The following is an 18,866-nucleotide window of genomic DNA, read 5'->3' as shown; positions in this document are numbered from 1 at the left end:
TCTCTCCTGCCTCGTCACAGCAGCAGCGCCGGGCGCGCTGCTGTGATACACTTATACGCATGATGGAGAGCAGAGCGAGAGGGGGAACCCGGATTAGAGGAAGCGGCCGCCGGCTGAACAGGTAAAAGCAGCGGTGGCCGCGGGGGGGGGGGGGGGGGGGGAGAGTGTCACTATACTGGTTATACTGGGCACTATACTGGCTATACTGGGCACTATACTGGCTATACTGGGCACTATACTGGCTATACTGGGCACTTTACTGGCTATACTGGGCACTTTATGAGCTATACTGGATACTATACTTGCTATACTGGCCACTGGCCACTATACTGGCTATACTGGGCACTATACTGGCTATACTGGGCACTTTACTGGCTAAACTGGTCACTTTACTAGCTATACTGGGCACTATACTTGCTATACTGGGCACTATACTGGCTATACTGGGCACTATACTGGCTATACTGGGCACTTTACTAGCTATAATGGGCACTATGCACTTTACTAGCTCTACTGGGGCACTACCTACCAGTACTGGAGCACTATACTAGCTATACTGGGCACTATACTAGCTATACTGGGGCACTACCTACCCAGAATGGGCACTATACTAGCTATACTGGGCACTATACTAGCTATACTGGGCACTTTACTAGCTATACTGGGGCACTACCTACCCATACTGGGCACTATACTAGCTATACTGGGCACTTTACTAGCTATACTGAGGCACTATACTAGCTATACTGGGCACTATATTGGCTATACTGGGCACTATACTGGCCATACTGGGCACTTTACTAGCTATACTGGGCACCATACTAGCTATACTGGGACACACTGGGGGGATCACGCGGCCTGCACCAATCCAGCATTTCCTACCCCCGACTTATATGGGGGTCAATCATTTTTCCCTGTTTTGTAAGGTAAAAGTTGGGGGGGGGGGGGGGGGTCGGCTTATATGCGGATCGGCTTATATGCGAGTATAAACGGTATGTTCTAGAATTTGCATTCCCCGGTAAAGATCTAAATTCACCCTAGACAAGATTAGCATCTTATACAGGATGATGGGGGGGGAACAAATATTTAATTATTGATATATATATATATATATATATATATATATATATATATATATATCCCCTGGCTGGTCTCATTTTGGGCATTGTAACATATGAAGATCAGAAATTTTACAGATGAAGATCAAAATAATTAAAGATAAAAAACAGAAGAAATACAAACGAGGGCAAAAAAGAATGGATAAAAGAAAGAGGAACACATTTTTGGGGTAAATAGATGTTATTGAAAAACAATAAAAGATGTAAGTCAAGTTAACCATTTCTGCCGCCTGGACGTGAAGCTCACGTCCGGGCGGCTGCTCTGCTGCGGTGTCGCGCTTCGGCGTGCTCCCACGCGCGATCGCGGGTGTGCCCCCGTGGTGTTCCCCGGTAGCCCTGGGATCAGTGAACGGGAGCATGGTTCCCGATCACCCATCCGTGTCCCCAGCAGAAAAACCGAAGCGATCTTACAAGAGGCTTCGATCTTTCTGCACGTAAAATTTTCCGCATCATCCTTGTGCTTCCGGTTAGCGAGAAGCACAAGGTGAAAAGGAAAATTCAAGGTCCCAATCTTATGGCCAAATAGTAAAACTACATCTACATATTTTTTACATTGGTAAAGGTGAAGAGGGTTAGGCACCACCAGGGAGTGGTTAGGGTTAGGTGCCACTAGGGAAGTGGTTAGTTTTAGGCACCACCAGGGGCGGGTTCTGTGTGAGGGTAGGGTTGGGTTAAGAAGTATTGACGAAAAACGTTACGATATTTAACGTTAATATTTATTCGTTATTATTTCTCGTTTGTTTTTTGGAACAGTAATTACCGTTAATAAAGCTTGAGAACGATGATTCTCGTTAGCAAATTATATTAATACCTGGAGCCAAATTTGTTAATAACCCGGGCCCTTTTTTCACAGCGCCCTTTTTTCATGCACACAAACACATATACCTGTATTTTTCGGAATTATAAGACGCTCTGGAATATAAGACGCACCTAGGTTTAGAGGGCAAAAATCTGGGAAAAAAATGTATACAGTATATACTAAACCTGGTGCGTCCATATTCCAGGAGCGTATTGTACAGTACATGTTCTCCCCATTGTCCTCTTGTGTCCACTATGTGTCCCTTTCTGTCCCCCTGTGTGTGGCATCCCTTCCTGCCACCTTGTGTGATCCTCTTGCCCCATGTGTCCCCTCATGTCCTGTGTGTCTCCTCCAACCCCCCTCTGTGGTCATCCAGGCCCCTTGTGTCCACTCCTGTCCCCCTGTGTTTGTCCCCTCCTGCCCCCCTTGTGTGTGTTTCTGTGTCCCCTTCACTCCCCCTGTGTGGTCCTCCAGTCCCTGTGTCCCCTTCCTGTCCTCCTGTGTGTGCCCCCTCCTGTGCATGTCCATGTGTGTGCCCCCCCCCCCCCCAGTGCCCATCCTGTCCTCTGCTCCCCCCCCCCATGTGGATGCTCTCCCTTGGCAACAATGACGGCAGAGCAACTCACCTTTCTATGGATTCCTGCGCTGTGTAGTAGTCTGCTGTGTGGTCCTCCGCCTCCAGCATGTCAGCTACACCTGTAAATGAAAAGTTAGCGCAGAGACACTCACCTACTCGGCGGCGGCGGCACGATCTGGAGACATCTGGGTCCTGGGAGGCTCCCCCTAGTGACGGCTCCTGCTAATGACTCATTGAGTCATTTCCTATGACTCATTGAATCATTCACAGGAGCCGTCTCTAAGGGAAGCCGCCCGGGACCGAGGTGTCTGCAGATCGCGCTGCCGCCGCTGAGTAGGTGAGTGTCTCTGCCGCTAACTTTTCATTTACAGGTGTAGCTGACATGCTGGAGGCGGAGGACCACACAGCAGACTACTACACAGCGCAGGAATCCATAGAAAGGTGAGTTGCTCTGCCGTCATTGTTACCGGGGGAGCGGACCCGGCAGATCACACAGGGGGACAAGGCAGGGAGTCCCCGACAATGCGGCGGATTGGCGGATGGCATCGGCGGGCGGTTCTGAAGTTGGGGATTCCCTGCCTTTAGAATATAAGACGCAGGCACTTTTTCTTTTTTCTTTCAAAAAGTTTTTATTGTTTTTCCATAAGAAAACAAGGAAGGCATAGTACAGAGGATTCTCATCATACCCAAATACATGTTAATACATATATTCTTACTATTCAGAACAGAGTAAACCAAATCTTCTGGGGGGTAACGTAGGAAGGGGTACAGCCTGGAATCTAAGTGGTCGCCGAGGCGACTGAGTCACACATAAACATCAATTGGATGCTGGCAGCACGAGGCAACAGGTACCAGCATCCTACTTTGTCCAAACTTTTTGCTAGAAGACACATTTCACCAGGGAACCGTCTGCAGAGGTGACGGATCAGCAGCTAAAGGACAACAGGTTGTATGAGCAAAGACAAACAAGGGCAGGGGGAGAGGAAGAATTTAAAGCAGGTAGAAAGGCGGGTGGGGGGTGGAGGTGAGTTAAGTAGTGAAAAGGGAGAGGAAATGAAGATTAGAAATGATAGGGAAGAAAGACAGAAGGAAGGGCGAGAAGGAAGAGAGAAGAGGACACGGCTGACCTGCCATCTATGTCGTGAGGAGCTAAACTTCTGTGATGTATTGCGGGATCCAGTGGGAATAGTTGAGAAAGTAGGGTTGCCAGATAGCTTCAAATTTAGAGAGGGCATCATCTAGGATGGCCTTCATCCTATCAAAGCACAGCGCGGAGCTCAGGTATGCTTTGAAGATATCAAAGGCCAATGAGGGGGTTTTCCATGAGCGAGCTATTACTCTTTTTGCTGCCAGGAGTACGCAGGCACTTTTTCTTCCTATTTTTGGGGGAGAAAAAGTGTGTCTTATATTCCAAAAAATACGGTATATATATATCACTAGTACTTTTTTGTGAGAGCTTGCTGAACGCGTGCATGAAAAAGGGCCCAGCTGGATAACGAAATGGAGCAGGTGGATAACGAAATCTGATAATGATAAACATCTTTGTCAAACTTGGTTAATGATAAATACCACTGGAAAAACAGATGGAAAATAATAACCAAAAGATATGAACGTAAAAAATTGTTACGTAATTCAATAATACTACTTAACCCAACCCTACCCTCACACGTTCTGTGGTGCCTAAAACTAACCACCCCCCCCTGGTGGTGCCTAACCCTAACCACTCCCTCTGCATAAACACCCTTTTTCTCATAGAAACGATAATATCTTTGATAACGTAAAATCTGTACATACAAACTAAATAATATGATAAAAACTATAACATTGCAAGCTTCTAAAACAATAACATACTTAAAAAACTTTCATGTTCTGATGTTATTAACGATATTTATCGATGCACCCTTTTTTCGCCGTATTAACGATAATTGCATTAAGGTGTGTAGGGCGCCCTTTTTTCCTGCTACCTGCTGAACAATATCTCCCTATCTCTTTCTATGGCCAATTTGGGGGATGTTTGTGACGCAGCTACGAAACTGGAGAATCCCTAATGAAACAGGACTGGAGGCGTGCATGCAAACTCCATGTATATAGAGCTTCCCTGGGGTGCTGGGATTCTATCCTGGGGCTTTCGTGCTGCATGACCAGAGAACGCCTTTCTAGCAATGTTCCTAAAAGCATCACCCAGTGTCCCTAGAAATGGAGATTCAACGTTTTGTCCACAATTTCACAACAGAAAATAACTTGCCTTTTACTGTCATTATTTCTGCTTTCCTGGAAACAAAGAGTGGCATTTTCAATGTTTAAAGGAAAATGCAATATTCCTTGAAGTATTAAACGTGTTTCGTCTGCTGTGCACAAAAGAGAGGTAATAGAATTTCCTTAACAGAGCAACTGGGAGGGGTAGAGCAATGGTGTGTGTATGGAGGGGTGTTGGGAATCCCAGAGAAAGAGGAGGGAGGGGAGCCAGGAGAGAGAGAATCCGACTGACTGAGCTTTAAGCCTCAGTACAACCAACACTCATCTCTCCAGCTGCTTCTCCCTTCCTTGTCTCATGTAGAAGTCCTCTGCAGGCAATGCCACCACCCCAGAAAGCCATGCTGTGAGGAGTTCAGCACTTGCCCATGGCGTGGGTTTGACGCCCTGGAAAGCCTAGTCGAGGACCTTTGACTTTTTCGAACCCTCTGTGACAAAGAAGTGAGCTATTTCTCGCTACATCACACAGGATGAAATCTGGTCCCAGGTTGAGAAGTTTACGTGGATTGGAGAACCTTCAAGTCGATGGTGGCACCAAAGCTTCAGCAGCGTTTTAGGGTCAGTTATGGTAGACTTTGGAACTTTTTGTCCACCGTCTTGGATATGATTTGGTGGAGCTAAAACCATTTTTTTTTTATTTGGAGATATGGAACAGGATGGTGAGACTCTGAAGCCAAGACAATTCAGTGAGATGAAGTCTTCTGTGTCCCCTGATTCTGGGTCGGTCCGGACAAACATGGACACCTCCCGGTTGGCAGGATGTGCCCTTCACCCCAGTTCTTAATGCTGTGTCGGGTAGGATCCAGTTTTTATATTGCAGTGTGATCCTGTTTGTGGCAACCCTAAACTCTGTATTGCTAATTGGCTACCGATGTCAATTAAAGTGTATCTTCAGCCACACAAATAAAACATTGGGGTTGTTTCACAAAGCTTTTCTCTTGAAATATCTCACCTTATGTAGTTCCCACCTGGACTATAAGGAGAGATAATACACGAGATAAACAGATGAGGAGAGATAAATTGTGAGTTAAGACAGATAAGGAGAGATAAATGCAAAGGTAAACAGATAGAGATAATTCACTAGGTACGTTATGTCAATCAGCCCCGTCATTGCTCTCTATGCACTTTGGCTTATACATAATTAGCCATTAAAATTAGAAATCTTTTTCATTATAGCCTGAAACGTGAATGTACGAGTCGCTGTAAGAACGGCCTCTCTCCTCCAGCCTGACACCGATTATAGTTTTCCAAAGCCTTTGTATGGAGCAAGTTACAAGACTGAATAACAATACTCACCTCAATAAATAACTATACTCACCTGAAGTATCTCTTGTCTAAAAAAATCAATTCACTCCTTTTCTCTTATAAGTCTGGTAAACCTTAGGAGTTTGTTTATGTAATTAACTAGTGAATAGCCAAACAACCAATATTCTGAGTCTTGATTGCCATTACCTCTTTTTGGTGCTATTGACATTTATCTTCGATCTCTCTGTCAAATTCTCAGTATATTCCAGTTGTGTATAGGGCTTTGTCATTGAAGAGAGCTCGGGGCACACCCAGTTTCAGTTAAGTTGATCTGTGCTGAGTTTTAGTGAGATCGCAACTTTTGGTAATGGAAAAGGGTATTCAGATCTATATTGGTTCATCTCTTTTTATTTTTAATCTTAAATATGCTCTGTTTAAAGGACATCCAAAGCGAAAATATACTAATGAAATAAACAATTGTATCCATCTTCCTCCTAAAAATGACTTTTAAGATATTCCACATTTTTATTTTATACTTAAATCTAAGTTTTTACTGTTTTATTGTTTTTGCTCAATGCCACATTCATTCAAGTATGCCAGAGCTAAAATCTATGAACTATTGATCCTTTTTATCTCTTTCTTGCTCTCAGAAGCCATTTTCTGCTAGGAAAGTGTTTTATAGTTGGAATTTCTTATCAGTGAGGGTCACATTGTAGTCACTTCCTGTCTGAGTCAGGACTGAGTCAGCCACTTACATACCTGATATTTAACTCTTTCAGGCAGAGAAAGAAAAAAAGGAACACAGCCTAGTTATTTGTGTGCTGGGCACTGTACATACGGATGTCTATTTCATCATGTCACATGTCACCTCAGGTATCCTTTAACTATTGTGATTGGAAGGGAATGGCTAGAACGACAAACTGAGATAGTGTCCATATGCTGGGAACCCGAGGTGAGAAGTATGTGGAGGCTGCCATTTTATTTCCTTTTAAGCAATACCAGTTGCCTGGCTGTCCTGTTGATCCTCTGCCTCTAATACTTTCAGCCATAGCCCCTGAATAAGCATGCAGCAGACCGGGTTTTTCTGAAAGTTTTGACAGATATGACAAGATTAGCTGCATGCTTGTTTCTGGTGTGATTCAGACAGCCAAATACATCAGCAGGGCTGCCAGGCAACTGGTATTGTTTAAAAGGAAATACATATGGCTGCCTCCATGTAATTCTCACCGCAGGTTCACTTTAAGTTCTGCTAGAAGCAACAGAAATTTGTCAAATTTTTTATTTGATTCTCAGCAGCATTAGAACAGGTGATTGTGAAACCTATCTTCACCATGGACCAGAAGTCCCAGATTTGGGGAAACTTCAGTACTTAAAAAGACACTGAAGCGAAAAAAAAAATATGATGTAATGAATTGGTTGTGTAGTACGGATAATTACTAGAACATTAGTAGCAAAGAAAATATTCTCATATTTTTATTTTCAGTTATATAGTGTTTTTTATAACATTGCATCATTCTCTAATATTTGCAGTTTACACACTACTCAGCATTCTAAATGATTTTACAGAGCAGGCCAGTGAACTATTAACCCTTCCTTGCAGAGAAAAACAAAATACAGTGACTGACACTTGAGATAACAAGCTTCAGAAGACAGAGCTCTCTGCCACTTTGAAAGTCGTGGCGCTCAATGGCTCTTTTGCATAGATAACTGGAGTTTCTTAACTCTTCCTGTTCTGGAAACAATATTAGACTTATGTCTCTGCTCCTAATGTTTTATTTCTTAGCTGTACTACACATACAAATCATTATATGATATTTTTTTCGCTTCAGTGTCTCTTTAATGAACTCCTTGAAATTCATCTGTCTGCTGCTTGGACACAGATCCGGATGTAGCAGAGAAGGCTAAAACAATGCAGAATTCAGTATTACCTTTTCCAAGCATACCGTTAATTAAGGCTAAAATGGTCACCAGCCTAAAAAAAGCAAAGAAAGAAAACTGCTAAATATTTGCCTGTCAATTTGACACTCTACAAGTTTCTCGATCACTCACCTGCTAATTATTTGTCAATCTGAATTGTATGGTCTCCATACTTGTCCTAGGCGGATGTCTCAGAATAGCTTATAACTTGAGGAGTAGCAGCTAATCAGTTAGCTTTTTTTTCTTAAGAGAAACTCCAGCAAGGATAGCCTAAATGACTGTCACTAGATTTACTTTAAAGTGGACCTGAACTCAGAACTTCCTCTCTGCCCTAAAAGATAAGCAACAGCATAATAGCCTTCAAAGAAAAGCATTTCTGTTACAGCTGATACAAATCATGCAATAAATCTGCAGTGCGTCTACTTCCTGCTTTCATGGAAACAGACATAGGGTTAACATCCTGTGTTTACCAATTAGCTGCTTTGCCGTGGCAGCCAGCTGACACAGCTGAGAGATCAAATTACAGTTGTGATTAGTCCAAGATGAGCAGAACTAAAGGGGCCCATACACTGGTCGATTTCAGCCATCGATCGATCGGAAATCAATTCTATCCAATTTGCTGATCGATCAATTTCCGGACTATTATGATCGATTTCGATCGATTTGATCTATCTGACAGGATGGAAAATCTGGGTCGATCTGCTGCTGGCAGCAGATCAATGGCCCATAGAGTTGCATTGGATCTAATGGTCCAGTAATGCATTTAAGGTGCCCATACACTGAGCCGATTAGCGGCTGATCGATCGAAATTGAACGATCAATCGCAAATCGATTGACCAATCGATCGATTTGCGGACGATTTTGATTGATTTCGATCGATTTCTATCTGACATGCTGGAAAATCTAGTTCGATCTGTTGAGATTGTTTATCATTTTGAGTTGGACCTAATGGAAATCTGATGGCAAAAAAAAATGTCATCAGATCGATTTTCAATAGATTTCATACTGAAATCTATTGGAAATCTGTTCCTAGTAAAAAATGTTCCTAAACACATCAGATAGATCAGAAATCTATCTGATGATCTATCTGCTGCTAATCTAACGAGTGTATGGCCACCTTTAGATCGGTTTCCAATAGATTTCATTCTGAAATCTATTGGAAATCTGTTCCTAGTGTGTGGCACACATCAGATAGATTCCTGTCAGATTTGACTTCACCGGCATCTGACAGAAATCTATCTGATGGTCGAATCTGCTGCAAATCTATAAGTGTATGGCCACCTTTAGACAGGCTAAACTCTCTAAATACATTCAGGGTGCATTTCTCTACATGGAAAACTGTCCTGTGCAAGAGTTCAGGTTCAGAATTCTGATTTGGTAAAGGTGGCCATACACTGGTCGATGTGCCATTAGATCGACCAGCTGACAGATCCCTATCTGATCGAATCTGATCAGAGAGGGATCGTATGGCTGCCTTTACTGCAAACAGATTGTGAATCGATTTCAGCCTGAAACCGATCACAATCTGTTCAGCTGCTCCTGCCGCCTGTCCCCCCCGTATACATTACCTGAGGCTGGCTCCCGGGCGTCTTCTCCGCACTGCACCGCACCGCTGTTCTTGCTCCATCCCGGCGCTTCCTGTGTTACTCCGTGACCAGGAAGTTCAAATAGAGCGCCCTCTATTTCAACTTCCTGGTCACCGGAGTGACACAGGAAGTATAAGCGTACACTGGGACATGCGGAAATGCGGTGCAGCGAGGAGAAGAGGACCCCGGAGCCAGCTTCAGGTAATGTATACATGCTCGGATCGGGCCCGAATCGTACGCTGCAAGCGACGCGCTCCTACCGCCGGGCGATCGAGGGTAATTTCCCGCACGGCGCGATCGACGGACCGATCCGATTTCGGGAGGGAATCGGATCGGCGGGTGCGTTTAGCGCAAGCGATTGGCAGCAGATTCGATCCCAGGATCGGATCTGCTGTCGAAACGGCCGTGAATCGAGCCAGTGTATGGCCTGCTTAACAGAAGTAGTTGCCAGCAAAGATGGCCACACCCAAAATGGATTAAGCATTACATGGTAATGCTATACTGGACAGTGACAGACAATGCATTAAGATGCTAAATTAAGCCATTACTGACACACTGCATGTCCAAGATCTTTTTGACTCATATCCATTGATCTTTACTGAAGTATAGCTAAAAAATAATAAATAATACAAAATTCAGAAGTTGACCAGGAACCGACTAATAAAATGAGGGGTATTGTCTCCACAAGTCTTCTACAAATAGTCATATCATTAAAGTGGATCCGAGATGAACTTTTACTCATTGCATAATTGGGTTCCTTTCCTATTGTTTATAGGGCATTCCTCCAGCCAAATACTTTTTTGTTTTTGTTTTAATACTCTTATTCCCTATAAACTAAAGAAGCCCCGCCCACAGTATTCAGAGAGCCTTGGCATTTTCAGACAGTAGCAAGGGCTGATGGGAGCTCAGTCTGGGCAGGAGGAGGGGGAGGTATTACTAGCCAGAGATTTCAGAGGCAGAGGGGAGGGGGGAGGAGGAGGGGGGATTAGGTTTTTTTGCTCAAGATGCAGATAAGCCTGCTTCTGTGTAATGTTTACAAACAACATGGCTTCTGTCATTGTATTACAGGAAGAAATAATCATATTCTATTAAAGCTGTTTGCAGCTAGATTTGCTGTGTAAACTATCTAAACTTTAGCTAAGATATATAGACAGTTACTTGTTATAGTTAGTTTTTCATCTCGGATACGCTTTAAGTTGGAAGTAAGTTAAACTATAAACTGATTTGCAAAGGGTCCATCTCTCCTCCTGGGTCAGAACTTTTACACTGTATTGAGGATGACTTTGTTAATTCTACCTCTACTTCTTACTTTGTGTGCAGCAGCATTTGCCTGAAATGTTAGCAATTTATAAATAGAGAAAAAATCATTCCAAATCTCCATATAATACTTACTAAAGGCAAAAATAAGCATATACAATAATTAATGAATGAGTTAAAAAAAATGCAAAGTGCGGAAATGAAATGAATCCCCCAGAAAGGACACAAGGTTATAGTCTTAATCCTTTCATTATCTTTGGAATGTGATTATGTTACATAGGGATGAATAGAGCAGGAAGAATATTAAAGATCAGCTGTCATCCTACAGCGAGATCCTCCTGCTGTAATTAAGGGGGCTGCTCATCTATCTTTTTCATTTAACTCTAATAAATTCACTTCTTATAATTTTGCTTTTGTGATTCAGTAGCTTGTATGTACTGCTTAGTGCCTACATTAGAGATTAGCGTATTATTATTCATACATTCCCCATGTTAGGGTAAGGACCAGGCATCTCTCTGAGTCTGCACACAAAATCTCCAGGATTTCTTCCCCCCATGAAGGTTTAACAGCAAGTTTCTATAAGTCCAGCATCCACGTGCCACTAGAATGGTGGAGAGTAGCAATTATAGGTGTCATTAGGAATATTCTGTACCACCTATGCAGGTCCAGTGTTATCCGTTGGTACGACGCTGTCTTGATAAGCAAGTAGCAGTTAGTGATTTCCCAAGACGGAGATAGAGCAAGATCAGGCTGGTACCCGGTTTCCTCGTCTCCTAGCAACACTGCAGAAGATGTGAGACCCAGTAACAAAAAGAGAAAAAAAAATGCCACAGTGGCAGAACTTGTGAACGTGCTTGTTACATATCAGTGCTGCTGATATAATGGATTAAATGATATTTTTTCAGCCTTCTTCCAAGTGAGCGAATGGAGAAAGGAGAAATCTGCTGAACACACAGCATTGTCCAAAATAACACTTTCCTACCATGGGAGGGGGTTCTAGGGTCTAATTAACCATTTAAAGAGAAACTGTAACCGAGAATTGAACTTCATCTCAATCAGTAGCTGATACTCCCTTTTACATGAGAAATCGTTTCCTTTTCTTAAATAGGTCATCAGGAAGGGTCTGTATGGCTAATATAGTGGGGAAAACCCTCCCACAGTGTGATGTCATGACCATGATCCTGACAGTTGTCTGTCTGTCTGTGAGCCTCGTTGTATTGTGGGAAATAACGGCTTTATCCAAATGCCAAGCAAGCAGCATCTCCCTCTGTGCATAGAACTCTCAGTAACGAACGTTCTGTACAGATCACCTGGCAGGACTAAAGATGTCACCACCTGTGAACATTTGTCATATTATTTTGTTTGTACGTGCAGATTTTACGTTATCAAAGATATTATCGTTTCTATGTGTAAAAGGGTGTTTCTGCAGGGGGATGGGTTAGGGCACCACCAGGGGTGTGGCTAGGGTTAGGCACCACCGGGGGTGTGGTTAGGGTTAGGCACATCTGGGGGGGTTAGGGTTAGGCACCACCGGGGGTGTGGTTAGGGTCAGTTACCAGCCGGGGGGGTTAGGTTTAGGTACCACCAGGGGGGTGGTGAGGGTTAGGCACCACCGGGGGTGTGGTTAGGGTTAGGCAGCACCGGGGGTGTGGTTAGGGTTAGGCAGCACCGGGGGGTGGTTAGGGTTAGGCACCACCAGGGGTGTGGTTAGGGTCAGGCACCAGTGGGGGAGGGGTTAGGGTCAGACACCAGCGGGGGAGGGGTTAGGGTTAGGCACCACCCGGGGGGTTAGGGTTAGGCACCACCAGGCGGTTGGTTAAGGTTAGGCAACACTAGGGGGGGTGTTTAGGATTAGGTATCACTGGGGGGGTGTGGTTAGGGTTAGGCACCACCAGGGGGAGTGGTTAGGGTTAGACACCACCAGGGCAGGGTTCTGTGTGAAAGTGGATTGGGTTAAGCTGTATTGTTGAATTACGTTACGATTTTTTACGTTAACATATTTTCGTTATCAACTCCCGTCTGTTTTAAAGCCATATTTATCGTTAAAAAAATCGTTAACAATGTTTATCATTATTGAGATTTTGTTACCCATCTGCGCCATTTCGTTATCCAGATGGGCCCTTTTTTCCTGGAGCTTGCCTAAATTATCCATTCAATTCACTCAATTTACCCTTATACTACATAAATTTGGTAAAATTGGATGAAAAAGATTGAATCATTAGTGGTCACCTTTAGAAAAATTAATGGCCTTATAGGTGTTTCTGCACAGGTTACACTTTGTGTTACATAATAAGAACTCACATAATTTAAATTACTATATTCACTAATATCAGAAAAATAACAATAGTTTAACAGGTCGAGTAAAAAAACAAGTAGTGCATGGAGTGCTCAAGAGATACATATAAAAAAAATCTTTAACGTGATTTAAAGGCCCTGTGTCCTTACAGCCAATCAGTCAAGCAATATTTTAAATCCAATAAAAAAAAGTTGCACTATTTACAAAATGAAAAGTAAAATACCATGTTTTATACAATCTATATTAGTACTGAGTGACTGCTACGTGCCTGTTCACACCCTCCCTGCACAGTCAGTCTGAACCACACCCACTTATTTCAGTCACATAAGGAAAGGTAAAACTGCTTTGTTAGCTGAAACTATGTTTTCTTACTGATAGCTTATCATGGCTGTTAGCAATAAGGAGGGGAAGGGGGGGGGGGGGGGGCAGAGGTAGCGACTGCACCAGGTCTCCTGGACTAGAGGCGCCCTCCTTCAACAATTTTATTAGCTCTTTATTGGTGCTATGCTGGTAATGATCACCTCTATATGTGCCTTGATTATTTATAACCATTTATAGACTGTTCTCCTCCAGCCTAAACCTCTCTGACACTGCAGCTGTCCCCTCCCCTGCTTACACCTCTCTAACACTGCAGCTGCCCCCTCCCCTGCATACACCTCTCTGACCCTGCAGCTATCCCGTCCCCTGCTTACACCTCTCTGACACTGCAGCTGTCCCCTCCCCTGCTTACACCTCTCTGACTTTGCAGCTATCCCATCCCCTGCTTACACCTCTCTGACACTGCAGCTGCCCCCTCCCCTGCTTACACCTCTCTGACCCTGCAGCTATCCCATCCCCTGCTTACACCTCTCTGACACTGCAGCTGTCCCCTCCCCTGCTTACACCTCTCTGACACTGCAGCTGTCCCCTCCCCTGCTTACACCTCTCTGACACTGCAACTGTCCCCTCCCATACTTACACCTCTCTGACACTGCAGATGTCCGCCCCCTGCTTACACCTCTCTGACACTGCAGCTGTCCCCTTCCCTGCTTACATTTCTCTGACACTGCAGCTATCCCCTCCCCTGCTTACACTTCTCTGACACTGCAGCTGTCCTCTCCCCTGCTCACACGTCTCTGACACTGCAGCTGTCCCCTTCCCTGCTTACACCTCTCTAACACTGCAGCGGTCCCCTCCCCTGCTTATACCTCTCTGACACTGCATCTGTCCACTCCCCTGCTTACACCTCTCTGACACTGCAGCTATCCCCTCCCCTGCTTACACCTCTCTGACCCTGCAGCTGTCCCATCCCCTGATTACACCTCTCTGACACTGCAGCTCTCCCCTCCCCTGCTTACACCTCTCTGACACTGCAGCTGTCCCCTCCCCTGCTTACACCTCTCTGACACTGCAACTGTCCCCTCCCATACTTACACCTCTCTGACACTGCAGATGTCCGCCCCCTGCTTACACCTCTCTGACACTGCAGCTGTCCCCTTCCCTGCTTACATTTCTCTGACACTGCAGCTATCCCCTCCCCTGCTTACACTTCTCTGACACTGCAGCTGTCCCCTCCCATGCTTACACCTCTCTGACACTGCAGCAATCCCCTCCCCTGCTTACACCTCTCTGACTCTGCAGCTGTCCCCTCTCCTGCTTACACCTCTCTGACACTGCAGCTGTCCCCTCCCATGCTTACACTTCTCTTATACTGCAGCTGTCCCCTCCCCTGCTTACACCTCTCTGACACTGCAGCTGTCCCCTCCCCTGATTACACCTCTCTGACCCTGCAGCTGTCCCCTTCCCTGCTTACACCTCTCTGACACTGCAGATGTCCGCCTCCCTGCTTACACCTCTCTGACACTGCAGCTGTCCCCTTCCCTGCTTATACCTCTCTGACACTGCAGCTGTCCGCCCCCCTGCTTACACCTCTCTGACACTGCAGCTGTCCCCTTCCCTGCTAACACTTCTCTGACACTGCAGCTGTCCGCCCCCCTGCTTACACCTCTCTGACACTGCAGCTGTTCCCTTCCCTGCTAACACTTCTCTGACACTGCAACTGTCCCATCCCCTGCTTACACCTCTGACACTGCAGCTATCCCCTCCCCTGCTTACACCTCTTTGACACTGCAGCTGTCCCCTCCCCTGCTTACACCTCTCTGACCCTCCCCTCCCCTCCCCTGCTTACACCTCTCTGACCCTCCCCTCCCCTGCTTACACCTCTCTGACACTGCAGCTGTTCCCTCTACTGCCTACACCTCCCTGACAATGTAGCTGTCCTCTCCCCTGCTAACACTTCTCTGACTCTGCAGCTGTCTCCTCCCCTGCTTACACCTCTCTGACACTGCAGCTGTCCCCCGCCCCTGCTTACACCTCTCTGACACTGCAGCTATTCCCTCCCCTGCTTACACCTCTCTGACAATTCAGCTGTCCCCTTCCCTGCTTACACCTATCTGACACTGCAGCTGTCCCCTCCCCAGCCTACACCTCTCTAACACTGCAGCTGTCCTCTCCCTAGCCTACACCTCTCTTATACTGCAGCTGTCCCCTTTCCTGCTTACACCTCTCTGACACTGCAGCTGTCCCCTCCCCTGCTTACACCTCTCTGACACTGCAGCTGTCCCCTCCCCTGCTTACACCTAACACTGCAGCTCTCCCCTCCCCTGCTTACACCTCTCTGACACTGCAGCTGTCCCCTCCCCTGCTTATACCTCGTTGACACTGCTGCTGTCCTTGGTAGGTTCTGGGGCTCCGTATCAACTGTTTTGTATAGAGCGCTTGAAGGGGCCCAATGTAAAACTCGCACTGAGGCCAAGAGCTCCTAAGCTACGCTACTGCTGCTAGCTTCAGTAGGAAGGCGTGGCTTTAGCCTACAGAGTATTTAGAATTTACTCCTCCTCCCTTGCATGCTCATGTGACTAGGGGGTGTGGTTCAGACTGACTTATCAAAGTGGGATAAACAGGAGGCAGGGCCAGGACAAGGTTCTCCAGCACATGAGATTCCAAACCGCGGGAGGAGCACTGAAAAGTGAAAATTGCTCTGATCCAGAGGAGGAAAAACCCCTCAGTGGTCAAGTGATTAAACCTGGCCACTGATATATCAGCTGTTCTGTTAAAGCTTAGGGTGAATTTGCAATTTTGAAGCAATTCGTTTGTCATCTTCTGCTACTCAACAATAATGACCTTGTGATCAATTTAGAGAGGAACTCAATGAGCACAATGCTTGCTCACGTCAGCCATAAAAGTGCTGATGTCTCAGCTGTGGACAGTGTTCTTACACTGATACAAAAGCACTGTAATGGCGAAATCAATAGACTGGAGTCTGATCTATACAGAGCCGTGATGACTGCACCCCCAGTTTAGCATCAGAGCCATTCTTGTTCCATGTATGACCAAAAGTAGGAGCTTAATTATAGAGCAGAATGATAGTGAGTGAGCTGCTGATCTTTACTGTAAAAACTGCCAATTTATTTCCTGTTAAACATTACCAGTTGCCTGGCAGTTCTGCTGGTCTCTCTGGCTGCAGCAGTGTCTGAATCACACACCTGAAACAAGCATGTGGATAATTGTGTCAGATTTTTGTCAGAAACACTCGATCTGCTTGTTCAAGGTCTATGGCGAAAGGTGCCCATGCATGAGATGATGTATGGGCAGATCGACCAAGAGACAGATCTCTCTCTGATCGAATCTGATTGGAGAGAGATCTGTCAGCTGCCCATACAACGCAGGCCAATTCCCAGTCAATTTAAAGCGGACACTGTCCCCCCTAATGTTAAATGTCTCATCCCCCCTCCCACCGGGTGACTGGGAGGCAGATTTAACATTAGGGGGGACAGAGTCTGGTTTTTTTTTGCATTTGTTGTTCGACTCAATTTCACTCCTCATTACCGCCACACACCTGGTCAACCACAACTACCCAACATATTTCAGCATATTCGATCGGGCATGCACTTAGCACAGCACCGATTTTTATTCGATTTGATAATAATAATTGAATCGGATGGTTGATCGGCTGCTAAGTCACTAGATGTATGGGTACCTTAAAAGTATTAGAGGCAAGCCTGGCATTGTTTACAAGGAAATAAATATGGCAGCTTCCATATCCCTCTCACCTCTGGTTTCCATTAGTGGATTTTATGGACTACTAGCTGATTGCCCGACGTTGCCCGGGTATGTATTTAGCTGGTGTTGGCTCCGCCCACTTTTTCTAATCCTAACACACAAACACTTAAAGAGGAACTCCAGCCTGAACAAACCTACTGTCATTAAGTTACATTAGTTATGTTAATTAAAATAGATAGGTAATATGGGGCTTGATTCACAAAGCGGTGCTAACTGTTAGCACGCCTGTGAAAACCTCCTTAGCACGTCTAAACAAGCTTTTCGCGCACAAAACTGTATTTGCGCAAAACTTTATGCGCGTAAACCTTAACGCACGCACTGCACAGAGCGCAGGGCGCTCTGTGCGAAGTGCCCATTAAAGCCTATGGGACTTAGTGCGCGCATAGGACCTTGCGCGCGGTACTTAGCGCGCGATCTGATTGAGAAAACCGGTGCTAACCTACTTAGCACCCTGGTTAGCGCGCCTAAAGACTTTAGACGTGCTAAGTAGGTTAGCACCGCATAGTGAATCAAGCCCATAATCTCTTACCCACCCTGCTTTAAAAGAACAGGCAAATGTTTGATTTCATGAGGGCAGCCATCTTTTTGGTTGAAAGGAGGTGACAGGGAGCATGAGACACAGTTCCAACTGTCCTGTGTGCTGATCACCCCTCCCAGTTGCTAGGCAACGTGAATAACAACATAGGAAATCCCATCATGCTTTGCACTGCATCAGGGAAAAAAAGCCCGGGCAGTTTTCTTTGATGGGTGGAGCTTAGCTAAAAATGCAGCTAAAAATGATGGTTTAATAAGAAAAACAAAGTTCTGATGCTGTGAAACTGTTAAAGAAACACCAAGCCTTTTCAGTTCTGCTGCGTAGATTTTTAGTCCGGAGGTTCACTTTAATGACTAAGTTTGTGAGCTTTGTGGTCTTTGGCATCAATAATTTGCATTGAAATGAAAAAAAATCTGATTGGCTGTTTGTAACTCCACCCCCTTTTCTGAATTTGAACCCCAGTCACCCAATGACCAACTGTACCAGGTTTGAGGCCTGTGCCAATAACAGTGCAAGAATGGCAGCAATTAAATATTCCTCTTGAAAAGCAATAGGTGAAGTTTGATTCACTTTTGTAGGCTCCACCCACTTTTCTGAATATTAATCCCAGTCACCTGTGACCAACTGTGCAAAGTTTAAGAACCCTGCCATTAACAGTGTAAGAATGGCGGCAGTTTACATTTTTCCAGTGAAATTTATATTTGTCTCCACCCACTGGTGACCCGGCGTTGCCCATATATGTATTTGACTGGTGTTGGCTCCGCTCACTTTTTGTAACCCTAACGCAGAAACACTCAATGACCAAGTTTGTGAGCTTTGGGGTCTTTGGCATCAATAATTTGTATATTCCCATAGAAATTAAACAAATCAGATTGGCTGTTTGTGGCTCCGCCCCTCTCCTGCATTTAAACCCCAGTCACCCAATGACCAACTGTAGCAGGTTTGAGTCCTCTGCCATTAACAGTGTATAAATGACAGCAGTTTCAATATTCCACATGAAAATCAATAGGTGAATTTTGATTGGCTCTTGTAGGCTCCACCTACTTTTCTGAATATTAATCCCGGTCACCCAGTGACCTAGTGTGTCAAGTTTGAGAACCCTGCCATTAACAGTGTAAGAATGGCTGCAGTTTATATTTTCCCATGTAAAAAGTTAGTTGTTTTTGGCTCCGCCCACTATTT

The 18,866-nt window shown here is 45.1% G+C and overlaps 1 protein-coding gene across 1 annotated transcript in view; it reads left to right on the top strand.

The window, feature by feature from the left end:
* The first annotated feature begins 5,013 nt into the window (after positions 1 to 5,013).
* Positions 5,014 to 18,866, top strand: part of TUNAR (TCL1 upstream neural differentiation-associated RNA) — a 77,807-nt gene continuing 63,954 nt past the window's right edge. The window contains exon 1 of the mRNA XM_068252414.1: positions 5,014 to 5,542. Within this exon, the coding sequence (XP_068108515.1) occupies positions 5,507 to 5,542 (36 nt within the window). The 5' untranslated portion in view covers positions 5,014 to 5,506. The remainder of the gene's footprint in view (positions 5,543 to 18,866) is intronic.

Source organism: Hyperolius riggenbachi, chromosome 9 (genome assembly GCF_040937935.1).
Source record: "Hyperolius riggenbachi isolate aHypRig1 chromosome 9, aHypRig1.pri, whole genome shotgun sequence".
NCBI lineage: Eukaryota > Metazoa > Chordata > Amphibia > Anura > Hyperoliidae > Hyperolius > Hyperolius riggenbachi.
Note: the sequence above shows the minus strand (reverse complement) of the source record. Positions and strands in the feature narration are given on the sequence as shown.